Source organism: Phycodurus eques, chromosome 16, assembly GCF_024500275.1.
Source record: "Phycodurus eques isolate BA_2022a chromosome 16, UOR_Pequ_1.1, whole genome shotgun sequence".
NCBI classification, from domain to species: domain Eukaryota; kingdom Metazoa; phylum Chordata; class Actinopteri; order Syngnathiformes; family Syngnathidae; genus Phycodurus; species Phycodurus eques.
In genome coordinates, this window is record NC_084540.1 from 19099748 (window position 1) to 19121119 (window position 21372).

Genomic DNA, 21372 nt, shown 5'->3' on the forward strand with positions numbered 1-21372 from the left:
AATATTAGAAATGATTAAATAACTATATATAAATAATATTATGTACAAAGAAAAATAACACATACCTTTGTATTTTTAAACGTTATTATCATTTAATATATTTTCATTTTGATAATTCTAGTTTACAGCTCATTAAAATAAAAAAAATCAGTTATTTTTTATATATTATTACTTGGTAAAATAGTATTTCTATCAAAATATCAACGTAAAACAAATATCAAGGAATAATATAAATATAAAATAATTAATATTAATAATAATAATAATAATACATTATTATGTAAGTTTTGTTTTACTGTATATCAAAGTATCAGAATAAAATACATATTAAATAATAGATAGCTAATGATCTTTAAATACAAATAACACGTGTTACTTTCATTTGTATTTGTATATATTAGCTAATGTATTTTAATTGGGATAATTATGGTTTATGAGGCGGCACGGTGGACGGCTGGTTAGAGCGTCAGCCTCACAGTTCTGAGGACCCGGGTTCAATCCCCGGTCCCGCCTGTGTGGAGTTTGCATGTTCTCCCCGTGCCTGCGTGGGTTTTTTCCGGGCACTCCAGTTTCCTCCCACATCCCAAAAATATGCATTAATTTGAGACTCTAAATTGCCCGACTGTGAGTGCGAATGGTTGTTTGTTTGTATGTGCCCTGCGATTGGCTGGCAACCAGTTCAGGGTGTACCCCGCCTCCTGCCCAATGATAGCTGGGATAGGCTCCAGCACGCCCGCGACCCTTGTGAGGAGAAGCGGCTCAGAAAATGGATGGTTTATGGCGCGTGAAAATTTTAATTTTGGTGTATAAAAATATTTCCATCCATCCATTTTCGCTTGTTCTCAATCGGATTGTGGGTGTGCTGGATCCTGTCCCGGCTGACGTTGCTTGCCAGCCATTCGCAGGGCGCATATAACAACCATTCACACTTACATTAACGCCAATGGACAATTTTGAGTCATGACCATCAACAAGCGTAAATCAGCTTTAAACTTCGCATTGACATTTGAATTGAGGTCAAAGCAGCATGACCTTGATCAGCACTTCCATAGGTTAGCCCGTGGCACAAAGCTCAGCGTGTTCATAGTCCATGAGTTCTTGCCAAGCATGCGAGGCACACTGGATGCTGTGTTTTTTGCCAGCTGGGCTTGGCTGGTCTGCTGGGCTGCAGGTGATATTCGACGCGCAAGCTTCCCCCAGGCGACAGGAGCATGTGTGGGAGAGTGGCTGCCCGAGGAATTCTGAGCATCCCAAGGCGTTGCCCAAGATGAGTCAGGGTGGAAAGTGATGACAATCCCAAAAGAATGGCTCGAACTGTCACCTTTCAGTTCACCGACAAATAGCTGCTGTCTAAGCAGTCTGGGGCGTGTCATGTAAAGGGCCCTGTTTGTTTTGAACAATATTTGACACAAGAAGGACAAGGTTAAATCATGTTTTTTAAGACATCTAATGAGTCCGAATTATATTTGGCACAAGATGGGCCGGGAGCCAGGGGTCATACAATAGATCGAGTCGGACATAAAAATGTTAAGCCATATTTTTAATTTTGCCATTTACAGATGTGCCAAAAGTACTCAGACTCTGTTTCCTAAAAGAACAAATTATGTATCAGTTGTCAAAATTGCTCACTGTGACTCCCGATTAACATTCTAAATTGAGATTGTGTGCGCTAGTGGCACGTCTCGCAGCGTTGCAAATTTTCTAGTCGTGCATCACGTGGTAGACGTAGCTGTTATGTAGCACACAGCACCCGTTTGTCCGTTTTTACCATAGCAAAGCTAATTGTGTTGCTACCAACAAGCAGTGATGTCAAAAAGACTCATTGACGGCAGACATTCCACCAGTCTCCCCTGAGTCGTTAACGCGCCAGGTTGCGGAACCTCTTGTGCCTCCTTAAACGTTACCCCAAGTCCTCTATAGAGCCTTGAACCTTCCGCCTCCGCCATCTCTCCCATTAAACCGGGGGTCAAAGTGCAGAGGAGGCTCGTTGGCTGGTGAGCGAGGAATCGAGCGAGGCCGACCCGGCCCAGGAGAGCACACCAAAACACATACCAGCAAATTAGCCTGCCAGCTCGCCGTTTAGCTCGCATAAATGTGAGAAGTTGAGTCGTGACCTCTTTGACGTGCTGGAACAAAATAGGCCTAGGTCTCGTTTGGGCCCAGTAAAAAATCCAACATGTGGACATGATTGAATCATTCACAATGGGGATTTAACGGCAGGTAAATGATATCTCGCGGAAACACTCACAAGTGGTGCATTGAGTAGCGCTTTCAGACTGGGATTTTTTTTGTTTCGTACTAAAGGATTGGCATTTTTATGCATGTGCACATTTTCTAGGGAACCCAGCGAATGTGTGCGCACACATCCAGCATTGAGATCATTTGCAGTGAATTTCTTGAAGCTTTCCAGAAAAAAAAAAACACATACCAAAAACATACGTTAGGTTCATTGACGACTCGAAATGATCCTTTGGTATGAATGGTTGTTTCTCTATGTGCTGTGTGATTGGCTGGCGGACTTTTGTCATTTAATTAGAAGCACACCATTGAAGTGTTGAGCTACCGTGCAAGGGGGGAAGTGTCCTGGTAAGCAAAAAGAAATCTTAAGTGACCTTGAACTGTTCAAATATTTGTCCCCCTCAGGACTCTGCCTTCAGGTCTGTTTAGTCACGTTTGTAAGCACACTTTTTTTTTGTTCCTTTTTAGTGTCTGTGAACCAATTCCAACCCAACACGCACCACGCCAATGATGGGGCAGGAACGAGGACGGCATGAAGATGGACAAATAAGTGAGCGACGCATCTTTGTGAGGCCCTTTGGAAGAGGTGATGTAGAGGAAAGTCAAACAGCTGTCTCACTGAGTGTATTTACTTTGCCCCTTTCTCCTACGGGAAAAAAACATTGGCTGTTCTTTTTGTGAAGGAAATGTGCCCCATTTAACAAGACTTTGCCATGAGAAAACTGTGAAACACTAAACCCTGTATGGTAAGTTATTGTCAGTACCGGTAAGTCATTGCTAATGATAAGATTCAATGGAGTTGTAATCTGATCTAAATCCGCACAGTCCTTGCTAGTGTGTAGGCGGCTGTGTCATTTCAGCATTCCCAAACTTTAGAAGTCATTCCATATGCGCCGCTGACGCCCGAATGGTATTAAAAGTTTTGTTCCTAATCCTTCTTGGGAAGTCGGGGGGAACACACACAGACACACACACCTGAGGGATAAAAATAAGACATCCGAATAAGCTGCAGATCACAATTTTTTGTTTTTGTTATCTGGACACCCCCTCGCAGGAGCATGATGTGTGGCCTTATTAAAAAGTGACGTTAGCCTCTGGAATGTTTATTCAGTGTTTTAGTGGACTAGCTGCTAGCGATGGACTTTGGGGATTTTGATGTACAAGGGCACGTGTCAAACTCAAGGGCTGGGGGCCAGATCCGGCCCGCCACATCATATTAAGTAGCAAATAGAGTGTGTCTACTTCATCTTTCTTGCTAAATTGATTTGTTCTTTTGGGCAGAAAATATGTACCAATATTGCAATTTTTCTTCTCTTTAATTGGTTTTACAACCAAATCACTTCTTAACATAAATTGTACAACAGTTGCACTGTAAAATATTTGCTTGTCACTATTTTCCATGACTTCTGTTCAAAATATGCAGTATGTAATAACAATCAAATGCAAGGGCAATTGTGCATATGTCATAATATGATGAGGTGCTCATTGATTTGCATGATTTTTACAGTCATGTTTGACTTAACACCGCTGTACGAGTTCTAAGGATAAGGGTGCAAATCTCAGCTCAGTCCTTGTGTGGAGTTTGCATGTTCTCCCCGTGCTTGCGTGGGTTTTCTCGGGGTATGGCGGTTTTCCTCACACGTTCCAAAACATCAATGTTAGGTTCATTGAAATTTTCCATCGGTGTGAATGGTTGTTTTTCTATACATGACCTGCGATTGCCTGTCGACTCGCTCCATCTCACCGTCCACCATAATGAGGACAAGCACTATCGAAAATGGAGCCATGTAAGTAGCTTCACCTTCGACCAGATTAGAAGTGGCGTGTGCGTGTCGTGCATTGCCGTTACAGGAAATGTGTGATTCTAGAACGAGCGAGTGGGCGACGTTGCAGGTACAGAGTTGTTTCGCCACATCCCGACCACAGGAATGCATAACAAGCGCCTTGCAAACTCACTTTTGCATGTCAAGACAAAACCAACAATACTTCAGATATAAGAAATATTTTTGAACACATTAGCTCTAACGAGAAATCTGGGTTAGCCGTGTATCAATGCAAACAACTGCACTACATTGTGACCAGTAACATGGGTGCTGGTCAAAATCAACTGGCTGCATTGGCCATTCGATTCTGAATCACGCTGATTTTAATGGAACGTGTAAAAAAGTGTAAATTTTGTGGAAACGTTGTTTTACCTACTTATAATGACTCAAACAATGCTTTACCTTCGAGCCATCCATGCATACATACATCCATTTTCTGTAACAATTGTCCTCATTGGGGTTGCTTCAGCCTATTCCATCTGGCAATTTAGAATCCTCAATGAACCTAACGTGCATTGTTTTTGGAATGTGGGAGGAAGTCAGCTGGGATACGCTGCAGCTCACCCGTGACTCTGTGGACAGTGGATAGTTATCATTTTTTTAAATTGTTTTTTATTGTTTATGCCAAAAACACAACAACATGGTTTTCATTAGCATCGGACTCGCATTTCTCTCATCCCTCAAATTCTAATCTCATATTTGCGGCAATAAATCAGCAGTACTAGCAACTACAGTGGAACCTTGTCTTACAAGGGCCCAACGTGTTTTGAGTTAGGAGCTGTCACATGGTCGTTTTTTGTTGTTGTGTCTTGTCAGCCAATATCAATCGATTGAAGTGGAGAAAAAAAAGGCAGTCAGAATCACCAATACACTTTCAGCCATTTATTGAACAGGAACATCAGCCAAACACATAGATACAAAATGAAAACACTCACAAGGAGCATGGAGAAGAAGCTAACAATAAACTAGCCCAAATGGTAAACCAGAGCTGGAGTGAGAGCTGGAGTCGGAGTTGGTGTTTTTGGGAGGGATGAAACAGATTAATGGCCTTTCAGTTCACTTTCGTGGGAAAAATTTATTTAGTTAAACACGAAATTGAGATGCAAGCCTTAACAACTGTTACATCAAGTCACTCCTGCCTCCATCATCCTCCCATTAATCCCTCGCTCTACATGTTAGCGTGGTTCGGCATCGAGTGGCATGAACAATAACCTTTGGAATTCAACAAGAGGCAAGAAGTCGTCCGAGAGCAGATGGGAAACGAATCGGGTGAGGGAGCGTGGCTGCACCCGCGGCTGTCCGTCAAGACCTCGTCCGAGCGGAATGACCTGGCAAAAGAGCGCCGTCGTCTCGCTTGTGTCTGCTTCGACTGTACGAGACAGACTTTGACGGGATAAACACGTACGAGCAGGTATAAGCGCAGACGGGGGAGTTTACTCATAGTCTGCAAAATGAACATGAGCGAGCAAGCGCCCGTGAGGTTCGCGATGGAAGAAGTCACCGTGGCGGAGGAGAAGGGCGATAGAAAGAAAGCAACAGGAAATAGGGAAAAGGGTCCATTTGGAATGTCTGACTCAGGAGAGAAATGGAAAACATTCATTGAGCTGGCGGCGGAGGGGAGACGGGAGTGTTTGGGCCCGAAGGACACAGAGAAGCAAACGTAAACAAAGTTAAGACGAGGATGAAGAGGCTATCAAACTCAGTTTTATCCTCTTGTCAAGCCCCTGAATTAGGATACATGAACGTGTCATTTTAGTATTTAATGGAATTCTACAAAACATGGAGGACAGTGGTTCTCTGACGCACAACTTCCCCCCACAATAGATGAAGAAATACCAATGAAATGGAAGAAATAAGCCATCGTATATAATACCCGCAAAAAATGCTGAGATTTTAATGCTGCGAAACCTCACACTTTCATACTTTTAAGTCCAAGTGAGCATTAAAGCTTCAGTGGAAGCACTTGTCTGAAGCCAAAACCAGCGCCTGGTTTGTTTTACAAAATGACACTTTCTTTTTCCAATATGGTTGCAAGAGAGGAGACACTTGCTTTTAAGACTTTAAAAACTTTCACATCAGCTTTGTGTGGTCCAGTTCACTTAAAGTTGAGATTGGGGGCCCAAATTTGGCATAGATGTCTTCCAAATGCTTATTTTTTTTTTAATGTAATGTGTTTTCAGAGGCAATTATGAGGAAATCAAACAAAAAGTGAAGTGTGCGCCTGCAGAATGAGCCTCGTGATGACGCGGGGTGTCATCGTGAATATGGAAAACTGGCTGTTGGATCCCTTGGAAAAATGGAAGCGCTGCTACCAATCCTCACGTGTCAGTGCTCTGTGGAAGCGGCTGTCATTTTGGTATGAACACATCCTAACACACACATAGTGACAAACGTATTCCACATGAGCTCGCTGCGTAGAGATATTCCCACACTGCTATCCATGAAGTGACGGAAAAACAACGCCTCTGGCTAAAAGTGTTGCTAGTGTAAATGTACACTATGTACACACAAGTCACATTTGCCCCGTGGATGGGCATACACCCAAGGGAGGAAACAACTCAGCTGCAGGTGACCGCATCCGTCACGCTCGCAGCTCACTGGCTTCGGGGATCAGCAGGTGCACATGTCCATATGTCACACGGCAGGGTTCATAGGTCAGCTTGGGCTGACCGATTACCGGCTGGAGCGTGGCCGTGTGTGTTTGATGGCGCCCTGGTGAGGAGCGGCCAGGCGCAGCCCGCTGGCAGATGTTTCTAATATTTGGAGCCTCTCATGTAGCCAACTTCAACCACAATAATTAAAAGGGAGCTATGCAGCGGTGCCTTGGTACAGGAGTTTAATCCGTTCCGTGGCCACACTTGCAACTCAAAGTACTCGTATCTCACATCATCTTTTCCCATTGAAATGAATGGAAATGCCAGAACCGAGATCCGAAACCTGAACCTTAGAACTGTGAGGCAGACGTACTAACCACTTATTCTGGTCTTCAGTGAGCCTGGCATGCATCTTTTTAGAATGTGGCAGGATGTAGCAGACGTGCTAAGCACCCAGACCACCGTGCCGCCAGCTCTTCAATCATTAAGATGAAAAGGATTGGTGAGGATAAATAACTAAAAATGGATGGAATCAGCAGGAGTTATGGGGTGAGATCCATACGGAACGTGAACGCGACAGCAGGACAGATTAGCGGCGCCGTTGTGTGCAATGCATGCGCTTCGTTAAATGCAGGGGACAGCTTGCATCGCCGCACTTTGACCCTTTGTTGCCCTGCGTTGGGGGAGGGAGGTCATAGTTCACGCAGTGGTGTGAATCCTCCTTTTCTTGCCGCAACTGTTACACTCCAATCAATACATAGTTGTCAATAGTCGTTAGCTAAAACAGATGTTTCTTTTCTTGTGTGTATCTATATATGACATCACCGACCGAAACAGACAGACAACACACACATATTCAACATTGAGCGTTATTGGCAAACGTAGGTAGATTACATAAACATGATTTCGCATTAGAAGAGTTGTAGGTGGTGATTAAGAGATACCGGGAAATTCATACATTTACCGTCCCGCTAATTTTCCCGTCCCGCGCATTTTCTAATAATTTTGGTCGAATTCCAAATTCTAAAGGATGACCCGATATCCACATACCGCTGGCTTTGTTCTTCAATCCAGTCCACCAAGCATTTTCACTATTAAGAGTCACTTAATATAGGCTGTTATTTCATCTTTATTTTCCCCTTGAATTTTCTTTTCAATTAATTATAATTAAATTAATTTTCAGCTGGGATAGACTCCAGCACACCTGCAACCCGAGTGGGGATAAGCGTTGCAGAGAATGGATGGATGAATGATAAAATATAAAATGACCTCATGAACGTTTATTTCATTGTTACATTATTTATTTATTTATTAGATATTTTGCATACACATTTTCACTAGTCACTTCTTCTTCAAAGGACCTGTTATTATTATTATTATTATTTTCTGAAAACAAAGGTTTGCCGAACTCCTTTTTAAAGGCATTAACAATAAATAAGGTTCTTGCCTTGAAGTGGCGTGAAGGCTAAAACTGCTGCCTTTGACCTCAGCTGCCTTCGAACGGTGGCGGTTATCCCACAACATAAATTCTTCTTCGGACACATACTTTACATTGACTGGTTGAGATTGACAGAATGTCGATCATTTCAACAATAGCCTCCTTTTGTGACTAAAATTGACAACTTTTCAACTTTTCTGACATCCGATAAGTCCCAAAGGCACCAAGGATGCATCGGAAATCTTCTCATTCCTCTTTCGTCTGGTTGCAGCCTACTGGCCTTCTCAGTCAATCCACAAAGCAACGCAAACGCCACCAACCATGCCCGTTTGCTACCGACGAGACCTCCCAGTTAGACAGCCTGGCGCAAAAAAGAGTGGGCAGACTTATAACTGACTTCAGCAGCCAGTTATTGATGCCTTCCTAATTGAAAGTCTTTAGTCTCAGTCTTTTGTCTTTAGCACTGTAACCAGTCTAGTTACGTAATAGACAAGTGACCGAGAGGCCTTTTTAACCTTTACTGGCATGTTCCATTCTTTGCAGAGGGTTTTAAAGAAATCCACCCTGCGATAGTTTGCATTCATATGTAAGTTTCCCCATTGAGATGAAGCTGAGGACATGTAAAATCCATCTTCTAAAATCTCTCAACGTTAAAAGGGGGCTCTGGAGCTCCTTGTTGCAGTTTGAATGGGAACATAAAGCACTCTGGCAGGGATTCAAATTGAGAGGGGTCGAGACCTGTCCTCAGACGTCTGAGTCCAAAGACCTGAAACTACGCTCATGATGTTGATAACACTCCACCATCTGTCCATCATCATCAATCTTGATGATACCGTAAAAATGGGACAGACTTCATCGCTTCTTCAGTCATGTCCGAGGCTCTTTTTGCAGACAAGAGAGTCTTTTGTTGTTTGGATCGTCTCCTCTCGAGGGGTCAAAGCTCTGCTCGGCCATCGCTGTTCTCACAGGAAGCGAGAGCGTCTGCGGCCGCAGCTGTTTGACTGTTAAGTCTCGTGAGCGTCGCCACGGCGAAGCTCGGGCACGCCAAGAATGCGGCACCCGTACGATGGATCTCCTGAAATACGGCCCGCTGACGCAAAAGGGCCCGGGCCCGGAGCAATCCGCTGCCACTTTCCTGCTAAACTTGAGGCGAGAGTGAGAGAAGGCGAAGTTCTCGTCTAAGAAGATTTACACTTTCAAAACTATTTAGATAATGTGGCCATTCCACCTACAGGTGTGAAAAGGATGACGACGTCACATCCCCTTTTCGTCATTTGAAGTTTAAAAAAATAATAATCCAGGCCTTTTCGTTCACGTACGTTACATTATACGATCTTTAAACCAGCTCAAAAAGCTTTTACATTATAGAGTCCAGTTATATTTGTGGCTTCCATTTACCTGTATTCATACATTTTCAAGATGTGGCCCTTAATCACCAGATTTTGACCACCCTGCTTTAACCCCTGACAGGAAGCAGAAAATCAGAGGACTGAAGAAAGTTAAAAAAGGTAGCAATACCAACAGTGGTGTATAATAGGAAGGGGGATATCTTTCAGTCTTTCGTCTGGCCACAGTTGACATTTTCCAAATGTCCTTGATTACATAAGGGCAAAGTGTAAAAACACATACCATTTTGGAATGGAAATATCGATGGCCCGATGCTCGTTATGTAATGAGCTGCCATACTACTGATGACATCCTCCACTATAAAGCATTTGCCACGCACGCCACTCTTCGGAATGGCTTTCACATTCAGTTAACTCATCGTAAATCACGTACCGGCATTAATCATGGCCTGATACATAACTCTGAATGGCATCTGCCACATAAACCTAAATTACAGCCCAAGGAACTCTTACGTAATTCTCAGCAGGCTTGATTAATTGACAGGTTACCCCTTATAGCGTTTCACAGAGATTTCAGAGAACCTTTGCTCCCTCGATTTATAATCCCAAGAGTGATTTTTTATTTATTTTTTGCCGTTTCACGAGGCCGTCTGAAGAAAAGTCATGGCGACCTCCTCGGCCCCACGAAACCCAATGTCAGCTCGGGTTCCAATAACTCTCGAAGACAGCGGCTCGAAATGTTGGACCCGAAAGTGGACAAAGGTGGCGTGATGTGTCATCCATCTCGCGGGCAATAAAATAAAAATAAAAAGCCGGGCACTGTCGTGACAGAAAAGGGAGTCGTGCGTGATAAGCACGTATGCGAGGCCTTGGCTCCCTCTTTTATGAGGAAATGATGTGAAGAGGTGATAAGAGCCAGATGGTTCTTGAGAATGTTTTGAATGCATCCTCCGTTCAGGGAGTTGGCGAGGGTGAAAGTTGTGCAAATGAGTGCAACTTATATAATCAAGCGCTGATGCGAAACCCAAACTTGTCCGTGATACAGAGGCCTGTAACTACTTGTTGATATCGTTTACGAGCAAGGAGACATCATCATTTGTTTATTTTGCTCCTGTGAATGCGAATGAAAACAAGATGTCAGCATGGCACTGATTTGCCAGCATGTTTATTAGCTTCTCCATAATTGTAATGGCGTTTTTCTTACTACTGTTGTGTTCAGTAGCCGTATAAACATGTATATTGGTGTAAAATCCCCTTAACTTATATTCCTCAACTGGAATCCAACCTTTTACTGTCACCAATGAGTATATTCGTCAAGTGCGTTTTTCAACAGGTAGGCCATATTGTCCGAGAAATTCAGGTTTGTAAACCACTGTCACGACTAACAGATTCTTGTAGATGGCTGCGTTGCATCGCTTTGGAGTTAAGATCAGCACAGCTTTTGGAGAGATGACAAAGATTAGGCGGTGAATCTCGGTGTGTCATGTCGATTATGAGCGAAAGAAATGCCAACACGTTGCAAGTCGGACAAGTTAAGGCACCTCCCACTGAATAGAGGACGTATACGTATGGTATTAACAAAGTATCTGTCGCGATTGTGAGAAAAGATCGGCATGTAAAAAAGCCACTGACGTTCAACTCGAGCCATGCGGTGAGTCGTCACTCATGCCGCCTTACTTAGTTGTACTGTATAGCCGTCGATAAATGATCATTTTGCCAACAAAAGCCCTTTCTCAGTCTCATGTTGTTGTTTTATAGTTTGAGGTTTCACAAAAGTAAAACATATTCGCATCAAAGTCACTGGTCTGCTTGACATGTTGCTTTTTACCAAAAGCTCTTTTGGTCAGAAAACAGAAAACCAGCCCATGTTCTACTGTTGCTTACTAAAGAATGGAAAAAGCAAGAAACAGTTTTTTTCCGGTAAAAGAAGAGAATCCCGCTTTCTTTTGACAGGTTCAGTGCTTATATTCTGTGGGCCTTCAAAGATATGTCAAATATGCTCTGGCTGGCAATATGGGGAACCCTGTTTTTAAAACGGCCGGCATTGAATGAGTCAAATGTGAGAAATCGGTTGTTGCAGAAACTCTTAGGTTTTCATGAGAATGGTTGACGACGGGTGCTGGGGTTCGAATCTGAGCTGAGGCTCGCGTGTACTCTCATAAATTATTTCATACATCATTGATAGGCATCTGCTCCTTAGGTCAGAATTGTCTTGTTCAAATTCATGCATCAGTCAAATGTAATGGGTTCTTCCTTAGTCCATTTCGGACCCCTCTGTAAATTTAGTTCACATTTTTGAGATTTGTTTTGATGAGATTAGAACAAAACATTACATAAGTAGAGGTGATGAATAGAGTGTGAAAGTTGCAGGGCTTTTTTTTGTTGCTGCTTTTCCAATGACGTCAATAACAATAACAGTGACTCAGAAAAAAACAAAAACAATGACCATCTCTGGGACTATGTCAACAATGAAGACAGGTAACATTCCTGTTCAGGCGGAGTGCGCGACAAATAGTTAGTTGAGGTAATAGCGAGGCTTAGCCGTCGGCCGTGAGAGCGTGGGACTCTCCGGGCTTGCAGCCCAGAGTGGCTGACAAAAGGACTTTATCGGAATACGATCTGAATGGATCCGTGGTGTCTGAGAAGAACAAGAGCCGCTAGGTCATTGTGCTCTCGGCTTGTGTGAACTAAAAGCTCAGGAATTAATGTGCAGTCCCGGCATGGAGGAAGTGGATTCCGTTCACAGTATTGTCAAGAGTCCTCCCCTCCCTGTCGGCTAATAAAATAAGAAGTTATTTATTTTACAAACAGCTTACATAACGAACGATTGCGTGTGAATGCCGAGAGATATAATTGTCGTGAAAATCAACGCCACACATTTTTAACAGCCATCCCATGATATCCTACAAATATTTCTCCTTCTGCTATGATATTGTTTTCTGTGTTTTAACCATTCATTACGACACAGTTGTTTGTATTTGTAGCAATTTCAATCTTGACAACGATATTTCATCTAGCGAAAAAGCAAGGCGTCGCTGGCTAGACAAACTACTTGACCAATTTGCTGCCTCATACTGTAGCAATACTGTACCATAAAAATAGACCCACAGACCCCCCCACAGTGACCGTGAGGACTACAAGAGTAAAAATATACGAGTTGATTTGGTTCCCACATGACAAGACAGGATGAGGTTTTGCATATCTAGAAATAGAGGCGGGAACACGTGAGAACGGTAAACGCGAATGCCAATTGTGGACTTGTTTTGGGGATCTTATTGTGTCTGCATACCTCCGTATTAGTCTGGCCGGTGGTAAACAGACGGTATCTTGGCAACCGGTGTGCGATGGGTGGAGGAGTGCTGATTCAATGTCTGCGAGAAGACAATAATGTAGTACAGGGTGAAGCACTGCCTTAGTGGGGGTTGTAGGACTTGAAGGCGGAAAAAGGCAACTAATACAAGCTAGTGTAAAGATCCGATGTATGTCCAGCTAAAAAAAAGCCAGCTTCTCTCACTGGCATCTGTTACTGGTTAAATACCTGTGTGGTTGAGTCACAGGCTGAGCCACCACAACACAACTAACTTCACCTCGTGAGCCTCATGATTGTCTGCCTTGTGCTGGTGACTTCGCAGGTCGAAACGCAGACCTATTTGGTCTAAAACTGTAATTCCCTCTCAGACGAACCAGACCACAAACCCGGTCAGCCTTAAGTGATGAGTCTACAACCACAAACTATTAGGGTAGTCCCGTTTAAACAAACTCTTCAACTTCCTCAAACGAGGAATCCACAAGCTGAAGTCTTCTTAAAGAGGACCAAAAAGTAAACCGACAAAAAGGTACCCCTTTGTTCTTTTTGCATTCCCATGGAGAGTTTGAATTTTGAAAAGCCAGACTGGCCAATCACAGGGCAGTACCGAACAAAGGCCTTTTGGGTGCAATTCTACTCATGATGTTGGTTCCTTCATTGGTTTATTTTTGGGCAAATACCAGCTGCCTTTTAAACTAAATACAGGAGCATGAAGACCACAAAGGCCGGTTACAGGAGCAGGAACCAAATGTCCCAGGCGACAAAGAAAAAGAAACAAAAACTTTGAGTATTCATGCAGTAGACAAAAGGGGACGTTTCCAATGTTGTACATTTACTCCGCTATTTCCTAGTGATTGTAGGATTTATACACAAACTTCTGTGGAATGCCGAGAGTGGTGGGTCAAGGAAGCGGCCCCAGGGTTCCAGCTGAAGTCGAGGCTCCAGTTCAAGACCACAACCTCCAGTATTGACCCATATAATAGCAAAAAGCTTGGGAAGATGTATTTAATAGCACAATTGTGAACTCAGTCCGGACCTACTCTAAGTTACTCCACGTTTTGGGAGAGGAATCGCATTGAGGGAAGGAAACCGCTTCAGGAAATCCGATTTTCTCGATTTGAAGCCAAAAAAAAAGATGCTGATTGTTAACTTTCTCTGTGTTCAGGTTCGTTCTTACTTTCCACAAGACCTCTCTTGTTACAACCAGTGATTATTTTAGCAGGAAGCAGCAAAGCCCAAAGCGCTCCTGCCGTTGAACCTTTGACTCCTCAGCCCATTTTCTTCATGAAACGTGCGCCATTGTTGTGTGCGGAAGAACATCTCACCAGCGAGGCCGGGATATGACACGATCCTCACAGGAACAAATTTGTTAATGCCTTTTGCAGTATTGTGGACATTTTCTATTTTTACCATCAACAATCTCATGTTGGAGCAGCTCAAACTCAAAGTCTTTGACGGTTTGTTTTGGAAATCAGGCTTAGGAGCAGCAGGGAATTCTGGTGGCTCATGCGTACGTTTGTGAAAAAGAAGAATCTCTGGAGGGACACCCGTAAAAACACTGAGTGAGATTGTTAAAAATGTGGACAGACGCCAGGTTTGCAGCATTTCTGGCCTCTTGGAGGGAAAAAAAACATGACGGATACGATAGATTCTAATGAGAGTAGAGACAAGGCGAGACAAGCTCATAAACTATGGCCTCTCACGATTATAAATAATGGGAAAAGGTGTTTTTTTTTTTTTTTTTTGTACCAGGATCAAGCCTACATCTACTGTCCATCCTGTTCAGTACAACATAAAACAATTCTACAGTCCATAAATTAAGTCATATATCAAGGCCCGTAGTTTAATCAACCAGTCAGCTCCATCTGTCTTCCCTTTTCTTGTCGTTCATTCTTTGGTCATGTTCAGCCAATCGCAGGGGACATATAGACAAACAAAGCAAAAATAAAAGCAAATACAAATGCATGCATAACCAACTGTACAATGTGATATACAGCAGGATCGTTCCTGTCGTTTGGGGCAGAAAATTGAAAAGATCGACCAAAAATAGTACAGTCTTTGGAAACGAAGAGGCTAATAAAACGGCTGGAACGGAGAGTCCGGGTGGTGGTATGCATGGTGAGCAGAGAGCAAAGATCTGGACATGGCTATCTTGAGGCTTGTGATTGGCTTAAATAGCCTTTGGGGTTGCGGGCCACTTGACAGCCTCTGAATGCGTTTTTGTGTCGATGCTATTTTATTATTTTTTTAAATAAATTTTTTGGACATGGAACATCCTGTCTGGTCTTCCCTCAGGAAGCGCCTCCGCAGTACTACAAACCTCACATTGTATCCGCCGCACCATGCGCTCACTTCATTTCTCCGCCTTTAAATAGCACTTCTCCCCAATGTGACCTGCTGTCATCCAGAGGCGAAGCACATGGCCCAACACTGGGAAGATGTCAGCGCTCGTTATTCATTCTCTCAGTACTCGGAATGCTTCTGTTTCACCCCAACCTGCTGCCTACATTCCGAACAAACTCAACACCTTTTCATTTAAAAAAAATAAATAAATTAAAAGACAGTTCCTGAATAACATTCCCTAGAGCTGGGAGGCTTAAAATTACTCCAGGAGGTGTTTGTAGAGTATTTCCAGACCTCCACTTGGCACTTACTAGACTGTAGGGATTTAATTGACTAAGTGTAGTGAGAAACTCAACTCCAGGTGACTGTTTCATTATTCTGTGGTCAGGGCTTTACTGCAGGCATATGGAGTGATGAGTGAACGTTAGAATTAGCTTTTTTACTTAAAGTTTTTTTTTTTTTTTTTTAATTTAGACAAATCAGCTTGTAAAAAAACAGCCAGGAAACATTAGGAACAAGTATAGCCACATGTCATATGCCAATTCCACGTGACGTTAATGGAAATAAAGGCATTCAAAGCCAAAACACATGATGTGTCATTGTTGGTACAAAGGGCGAAAAGAAAGAAATCATCAGGTAAACAAGTCAATTATGGTTCGTTTTGCCACAACTTTTTAATTACCTGACAGATGGAGTCATTCAGTGAGACTGAAAAGTATGTCAACTGTTTTTCTATTCAAGTGTTAAAACACTTCCTGTCAAACAGGCATTTCAGACATGCAATACATATACAAAGATAAAACAATTTCTGCTCCTCTTTGTGTGTTTGTACCTGTAAAGCCCTTTTGTCGCAAGACTATAATGGACTCTAGTGCTGTTCACTTCTCTTGTACTAAGTGGCACATTGGAAGCTTTTTTCCTCTTCTGTATTGCCCCAATAATTTTATTTTTAAATGTTTTCAGTGAAAATGTTATGAATGTTATTCTCTGTTGAGTAGCTGCTGGCAATAGAAACTTTTTTTGTGTCTAAAATGTCTAAAAACCTAACTTTGTTTTAAATAGCTGATACCGCTAGTAAATGCACTTTATTGTTGTTCTACGTGTTCTTTTAAGTAACATTTGAATCCATACATCCTGCACTGGATGCCAGCCAAAAGCAATAAATATTAAAACTCCAATTCACACCTGTGGACAATTTAAAGTCTGCAATGAACTTCACATGAATGTTTCTGGAATGTGAGAGGCACCCGTAATAACTGAAGAAAACCCATGCAAGCATGAGGAGAACCTTTGAACTCAGATTTGAATCCAGAACCTCAGAACTTTAAGGCAGATGTGCTCACCACGACTTTACCGTGCAGCCGCCTCGATAGCTATCGAACACAAGTAGTCTTTGTTCACTTTCCAGATTTCAAAACCGTTCCCACTCAGTGACTGCGTGAATGTGAGAGTGAACAGTTGTCTGATGTGTGCCCTGCAACTGACTGGCGACAAGTCCAAGGTGGAGTCCACCTTTCGCAAGGAGTCAGCTGAGATAGCACCAGCTAGCAATGACCCGCAAACAGAATTAATGGGGGCAATAAAATCCCACAATCAATTCCCTTCTCCTGGAATAGGTTTGAAATCGTAACCTGGAAGTAGAACCTTTCAGTGGATTTTCAAAAACAAAAGCATACGTAACAAGCATAAATTGCAGCACATCATCTGGATCTCAGGAACACGCTACCTTGGTTCCCTAAACTCGACCAATCATGTTTTGTTCAATGGAACGCTCAAAAGGAAGGAAACTTTTATTGTGGCCTGTTTTATGATGTTCTGCTGCCCTCGTCTGGTAGTGATAGACGCCATCGCCACATTTACCGGTTCAGCCTTTTTAAAAAAAAATTCCACACTAACAAAATAAGGTCCTGCACTGATATGTCATCTGAAAAACAAACTGGAAGCAAGGACGTGGGAAACTAATGGGAGGACTGCAGGTGGCTGATAATGGGAAGATGTTTGGGGATGAAGTGGCCTTGTGAGACTGAGAGGGGAAAAGACTCGAGAATCCTTCGGTGGTCTCTCATAGCGTTGGCAGCATCATGGACAAGAAGGTGGTGTTGATCACAGGCTGCTCGTCCGGCATCGGCCTCAGCCTGGCGGTCCGTTTGGCCTCGGACCCGAAACAAACATTCAAAGGTGACCGACCGCCTGTGTGGAGTCTGCATGTTCCCCCAGCGCTTGCGAGAGTTCTCTTCTGACACTCTGACATGCATGCGTGACTGAAGACTCTTAATTGTCCATTGGTATGAATGTGAATGGCTGTTTGTCTATAGGCCAGCATGTACCCTGCCACTGAATGGCGACCAAAGTCAGTTGGGATAGTCTCCAGCTCACCTGTAAACCTTAGGAGGACAAGTTCCACAAAAAAATGCATGGCTCGACGGAACCTTGCTTGGGACCGGTGATCCAATGTATGCTTCTTTGCTTGTGTGTTTCGAAGTGTATGCCACCATGAGGAACCTGGCCAAGAAGGAGCGTCTTCTGGAAAGCGTCAAAGGCCTGCACAAGGACACGCTGGACGTTCTTCAGATGGACGTCACGGACCGCCAGTCCATCCTGGACGCCAGGGACAAGGTTGCGGAGAAGCGAGTGGACATTCTAGGTGTGTTCTTGGTGCTTTGGGTACAGTGGAAGCTCTTAACTTCTAAAGAGTCGAACAATTCTGAATCTAATGTAATTTGTGTGTGCGTGTGTGTGTGTAGAAAATGCATTTCTAAAGACAGACAAAAACACAGCTCAAAGTGTCTCTGCTTAACTCGCGAGACCTTGGTTTATTTCCACTTGTAAGTATGAAGAATTTTTTTTTTTTTTTTTTAAATGACGGTAGCTTGACCGCAAAAAAGATGACAGTATTTGATAAATGGCTTTTGCTTTGCATAGTAGAGTTTCAAGTTGCACTTACAGATGTAGCGCCGAACTGTATTTACTGACATTTGTTTTCTGAAGTGTTCCTGAGCCCATGTGGTGATATCCTTTACACATTGATGTCGGTTTTTGATGCAGTGCCGCCTGAGGGATCAAAGGTCACGGGCATTCAATTTTGTTTTTCGGCCTTGCCGCTTATATTCAGTGATTTCTCCAGATTCTTTGAACCTTTTGATGATACTATGGACCGTAGATGATGAAATCCTTAAATTCCTTGCAATTGTACGTTGAGGAACATTGTCCTTAAACTGTTGGACTATTTTCTCACGCACGTGTTCACAAAGAGGTGAACCTCGCCCCATCGTTGCTTGTGAATGACTGAGCAATTGAGGGAAGCTCCTTTTCGACCCGATCATGGCACCCACCTGTTCCCAATTAGCCTGTTCACCTGTGGGATGTTCCAAAAGGGCGTTTTACTGAGCATTTCTCAACTTGCTCAGTGTTTTTTGCCACCTTCTTCTTCTTCTTCTTCTGTCCCAGCTTTTTTGGAACGTGTTGCAGCCATAAAATTCTAAGTTAATGATTATTTACTAAAAACAATAAAGTTCATCAGTTTGAACATGAAATATATTGTCTTTGTAGTGTATTCAATTAAATATAGGTTGAACGTGATTTGCAAATCATTATATTCTCTTTTTATTTATGTTCAATACAACGTCCCAACTTCATTGGAATTGGGGTTGTACTTCCATCAGAGTCACAGCTGAGTTTCGAATTTCGGTTCCGGCCTTCCTGTGTAAAGTTTGCATATTCTCCCCGTACTTGTATGGATTTTCTCTGGGTACGCTGGCTTCCTTCCACAATTCAAAAACATTCACTTAGATTCAATGAAGACTGTAAATTATCCGTAAGTGTGAATAGTTATTTGTCTATACAAACTCAGCGATTAGCTGGCGTCCAGGCAAGCGCAATACAAACTGGACGGAGTTTGACTTCAAAGGTTCCTCGGAGTTCTTTTACTAAAGCAAACATCCCCCACCTAATTGCTTCTTACAGTCTGTAACGCCGGGGTCGGTTTGATGGGTCCACTGGAAGCTCACTCCTTGGACTCCATGAAGCGGATTGTAGAGGTCAACCTTCTGGGCACCATCGAGACCATCAAGGCTTTCCTGCCCGGAATGAAGGCTCAGCATGACGGTCGTATCCTGGTCACAGGCAGTATCGGAGGCCTTCACGGTGAGAATCCGAATTGCCGCAATTTCATTCAGATTTTCTCAGGTTTTCACCATTTACAGCAGGGCTGTGTCCAATCCCTGACGAATAGGTAACATTCATTTGTTCGGACTGTCACTATACATAGATAAACAAACATACGTTATTTGATGTAAAAAAATAACTTTCACATTAATTTAAGTGAAATTGCATCATTTCCTGCCGGCGGTTGGGAATCACAGACGTAGTTTACAAAACAGTAGTCTTGTTTCACAGGCCTTCCCTTTAACGAGGTCTACTGCGCCAGCAAGTTCGCCATCGAAGGAGCGTGCGAGAGCTTGGCCGTTCTCCTGCAACATTTCAACATCTAGTCAGTGTCCAAAACATCTTGAATTACAAAGTCATTCCCAGAGAAGCCGATTAATGTAACATTTGCTCTTCAGTGTCAGTCTTATCGAGTGTGGCCCCGTCAACACGGACTTCCTGGTCAACCTGAAGAAGGCAGAGCTCGGCGACGCGTCCCTGCAGCACGTGGACGCGCACACGCTGGGCCTGTACGAGAGATACCTGCAGCATTGCAGTTACGTGTTCCAGAACGCAGCACAAGACACGGAGGACGTCGTCAAGGTGAAGTGTGTTGTTTTGCACGTGACGTACTTGTAACAACGAGATACCTTGCCCATAATACTGGGTGTCCCCATTTCGTAGTCTAATAATATAACCAATTCCCAGTCCTATTATCTTCTATGTCTTCTATTTTTATGTGTTGGCTCTCGTTGAGATGGTTTATGAGTCTCGATGCGTAAAAAGCTGACTCGTGAGCCTCTCTTGAAGAAAAAAAGCCTCAGCATTTCTGTTTCCCCAGGTGTTTTTGGTCGCCATGCAGTCGCCCAGTCCGGCCTTCAGGTACTTCACCAGCGGGGCGGTGCCCCCTCTGACCGAGCTGAAGGTCACGCAGCCGGACGGCCTACGGTACATCAGCGCCATGAGCGAACTCATCTTCTCGCCCGACGAGCAGTGACCTCGGCGCGTCCTTTTTGTCAATTTGCATTTCGAGGAAATGAAGCTGACTCACCGTTGTTGCTCAATTTGAATGCTAGTTCCCTCCAAGGCAATGACAGATGATGTTTTTTCAACCTTAAATTCCATATCGGAACTAGTAATCAACGATTACATTTGGCAAAGTTATAGAAATCAGTTTTGGGGAGCTGAATATCTGAATGTAGTTTTTGATTAAATTCATTTGGTTCTATGGTATTTTTTTTTCCATTATGCATCACTATACAGTATATATTTGAGTGTAGATGATCCAAAGTCCACTTTTATCACGTGGTAAACATGAACGCAACTTCCCATCATGCATTCACTCAAAGCCACATTCTTGATCAGCTGACCGTACGCACTTCTTCGTCTTTTTTTTTTTTTTTTTACTTTTTCAAATGTAGTTTTTTCCCCCCTCCACTGATTACAAACCCTGCGATTGGCTGCCGACCGGTTTGCCCCTCCTCCCGCCCGAATATAGCTGGGATAGGCTCCAGCACGCCAGCGACCCTAGTGAGGATAAGCGTTAAAGAAAATGGATGGATGATTACAAACGTTTTGGGACAAAATTCTTCAAAATTCTTGTGGGAACACCAACTTCACAAATCATTATTAAAATTTAGCTGCTTTTTTTTAGGAGAGGGGGGTTAAAGCTTATAATGTGTAGTTTTTAATCACTAATTGCATCCCTTTTTCATACAAAATCATACTGATTTTTTGTGAGAATATCGTCTTCACAATTTGGCAATATGATTACAGCAAAGTTTTGGGTTTTTTTTACCACTGAAAAAGGTAGTTTTTTTCAACTGTTGACAATTGACATCCCCTTTATGTGCTAAATCCTACCAAATTCTTGCGATAATACAACTTTTATTTTAATGTAGTTGGTTTTTTTCACTAATCACAAAACTTTTTTTTGTACAAAATCCAATTACATTCTAACAAGAACACCAACTTTATAAATTGATTATATTTTTTTAATACTAACCTTTAAGTAACCCACAAAACGTTTTCTGCAAATTACTGTATATTTATATTAACATAAATAAAAAGCCACTACAAAGGTAATGGTACTAAATACATTGATTGGTCGTGGAACTAATGCTTAATTCCATTTAATGTG

General features: G+C 42.8%; 1 protein-coding gene across 1 annotated transcript; it reads left to right on the forward strand.

Annotated features, from left to right (window-relative positions):
* Positions 1-16988: 16988 nt before the first annotated feature.
* On the forward strand, positions 16989-20458 carry hsd17b1 (hydroxysteroid (17-beta) dehydrogenase 1). Its single transcript, XM_061700543.1, has 6 exons — positions 16989-17267; positions 17572-17733; positions 19053-19232; positions 19485-19578; positions 19652-19835; positions 20074-20458. Exons 1-6 carry the CDS (start codon positions 17171-17173, stop codon positions 20227-20229), a joined length of 873 nt encoding a protein of 290 aa, XP_061556527.1. The 5' UTR covers positions 16989-17170; the 3' UTR covers positions 20230-20458.
* The last annotated feature ends 914 nt before the right edge of the window (positions 20459-21372 follow it).

Excerpts from the sequence above, each read along its gene's own strand:
- hsd17b1 (XM_061700543.1), top strand. The coding sequence starts at position 17,171 with ATGGACAAGAAGGTGGTGTTGATCACAGGCTGCTCGTCCGGCATCGGC. Across the intron at positions 17,734-19,052 it reads GAAGCGAGTGGACATTCTAG|TCTGTAACGCCGGGGTCGGT; the intron begins GTGTGTTCTTGG and ends TGCTTCTTACAG. Across the intron at positions 19,579-19,651 it reads CTGCAACATTTCAACATCTA|TGTCAGTCTTATCGAGTGTG; the intron begins GTCAGTGTCCAA and ends TTTGCTCTTCAG.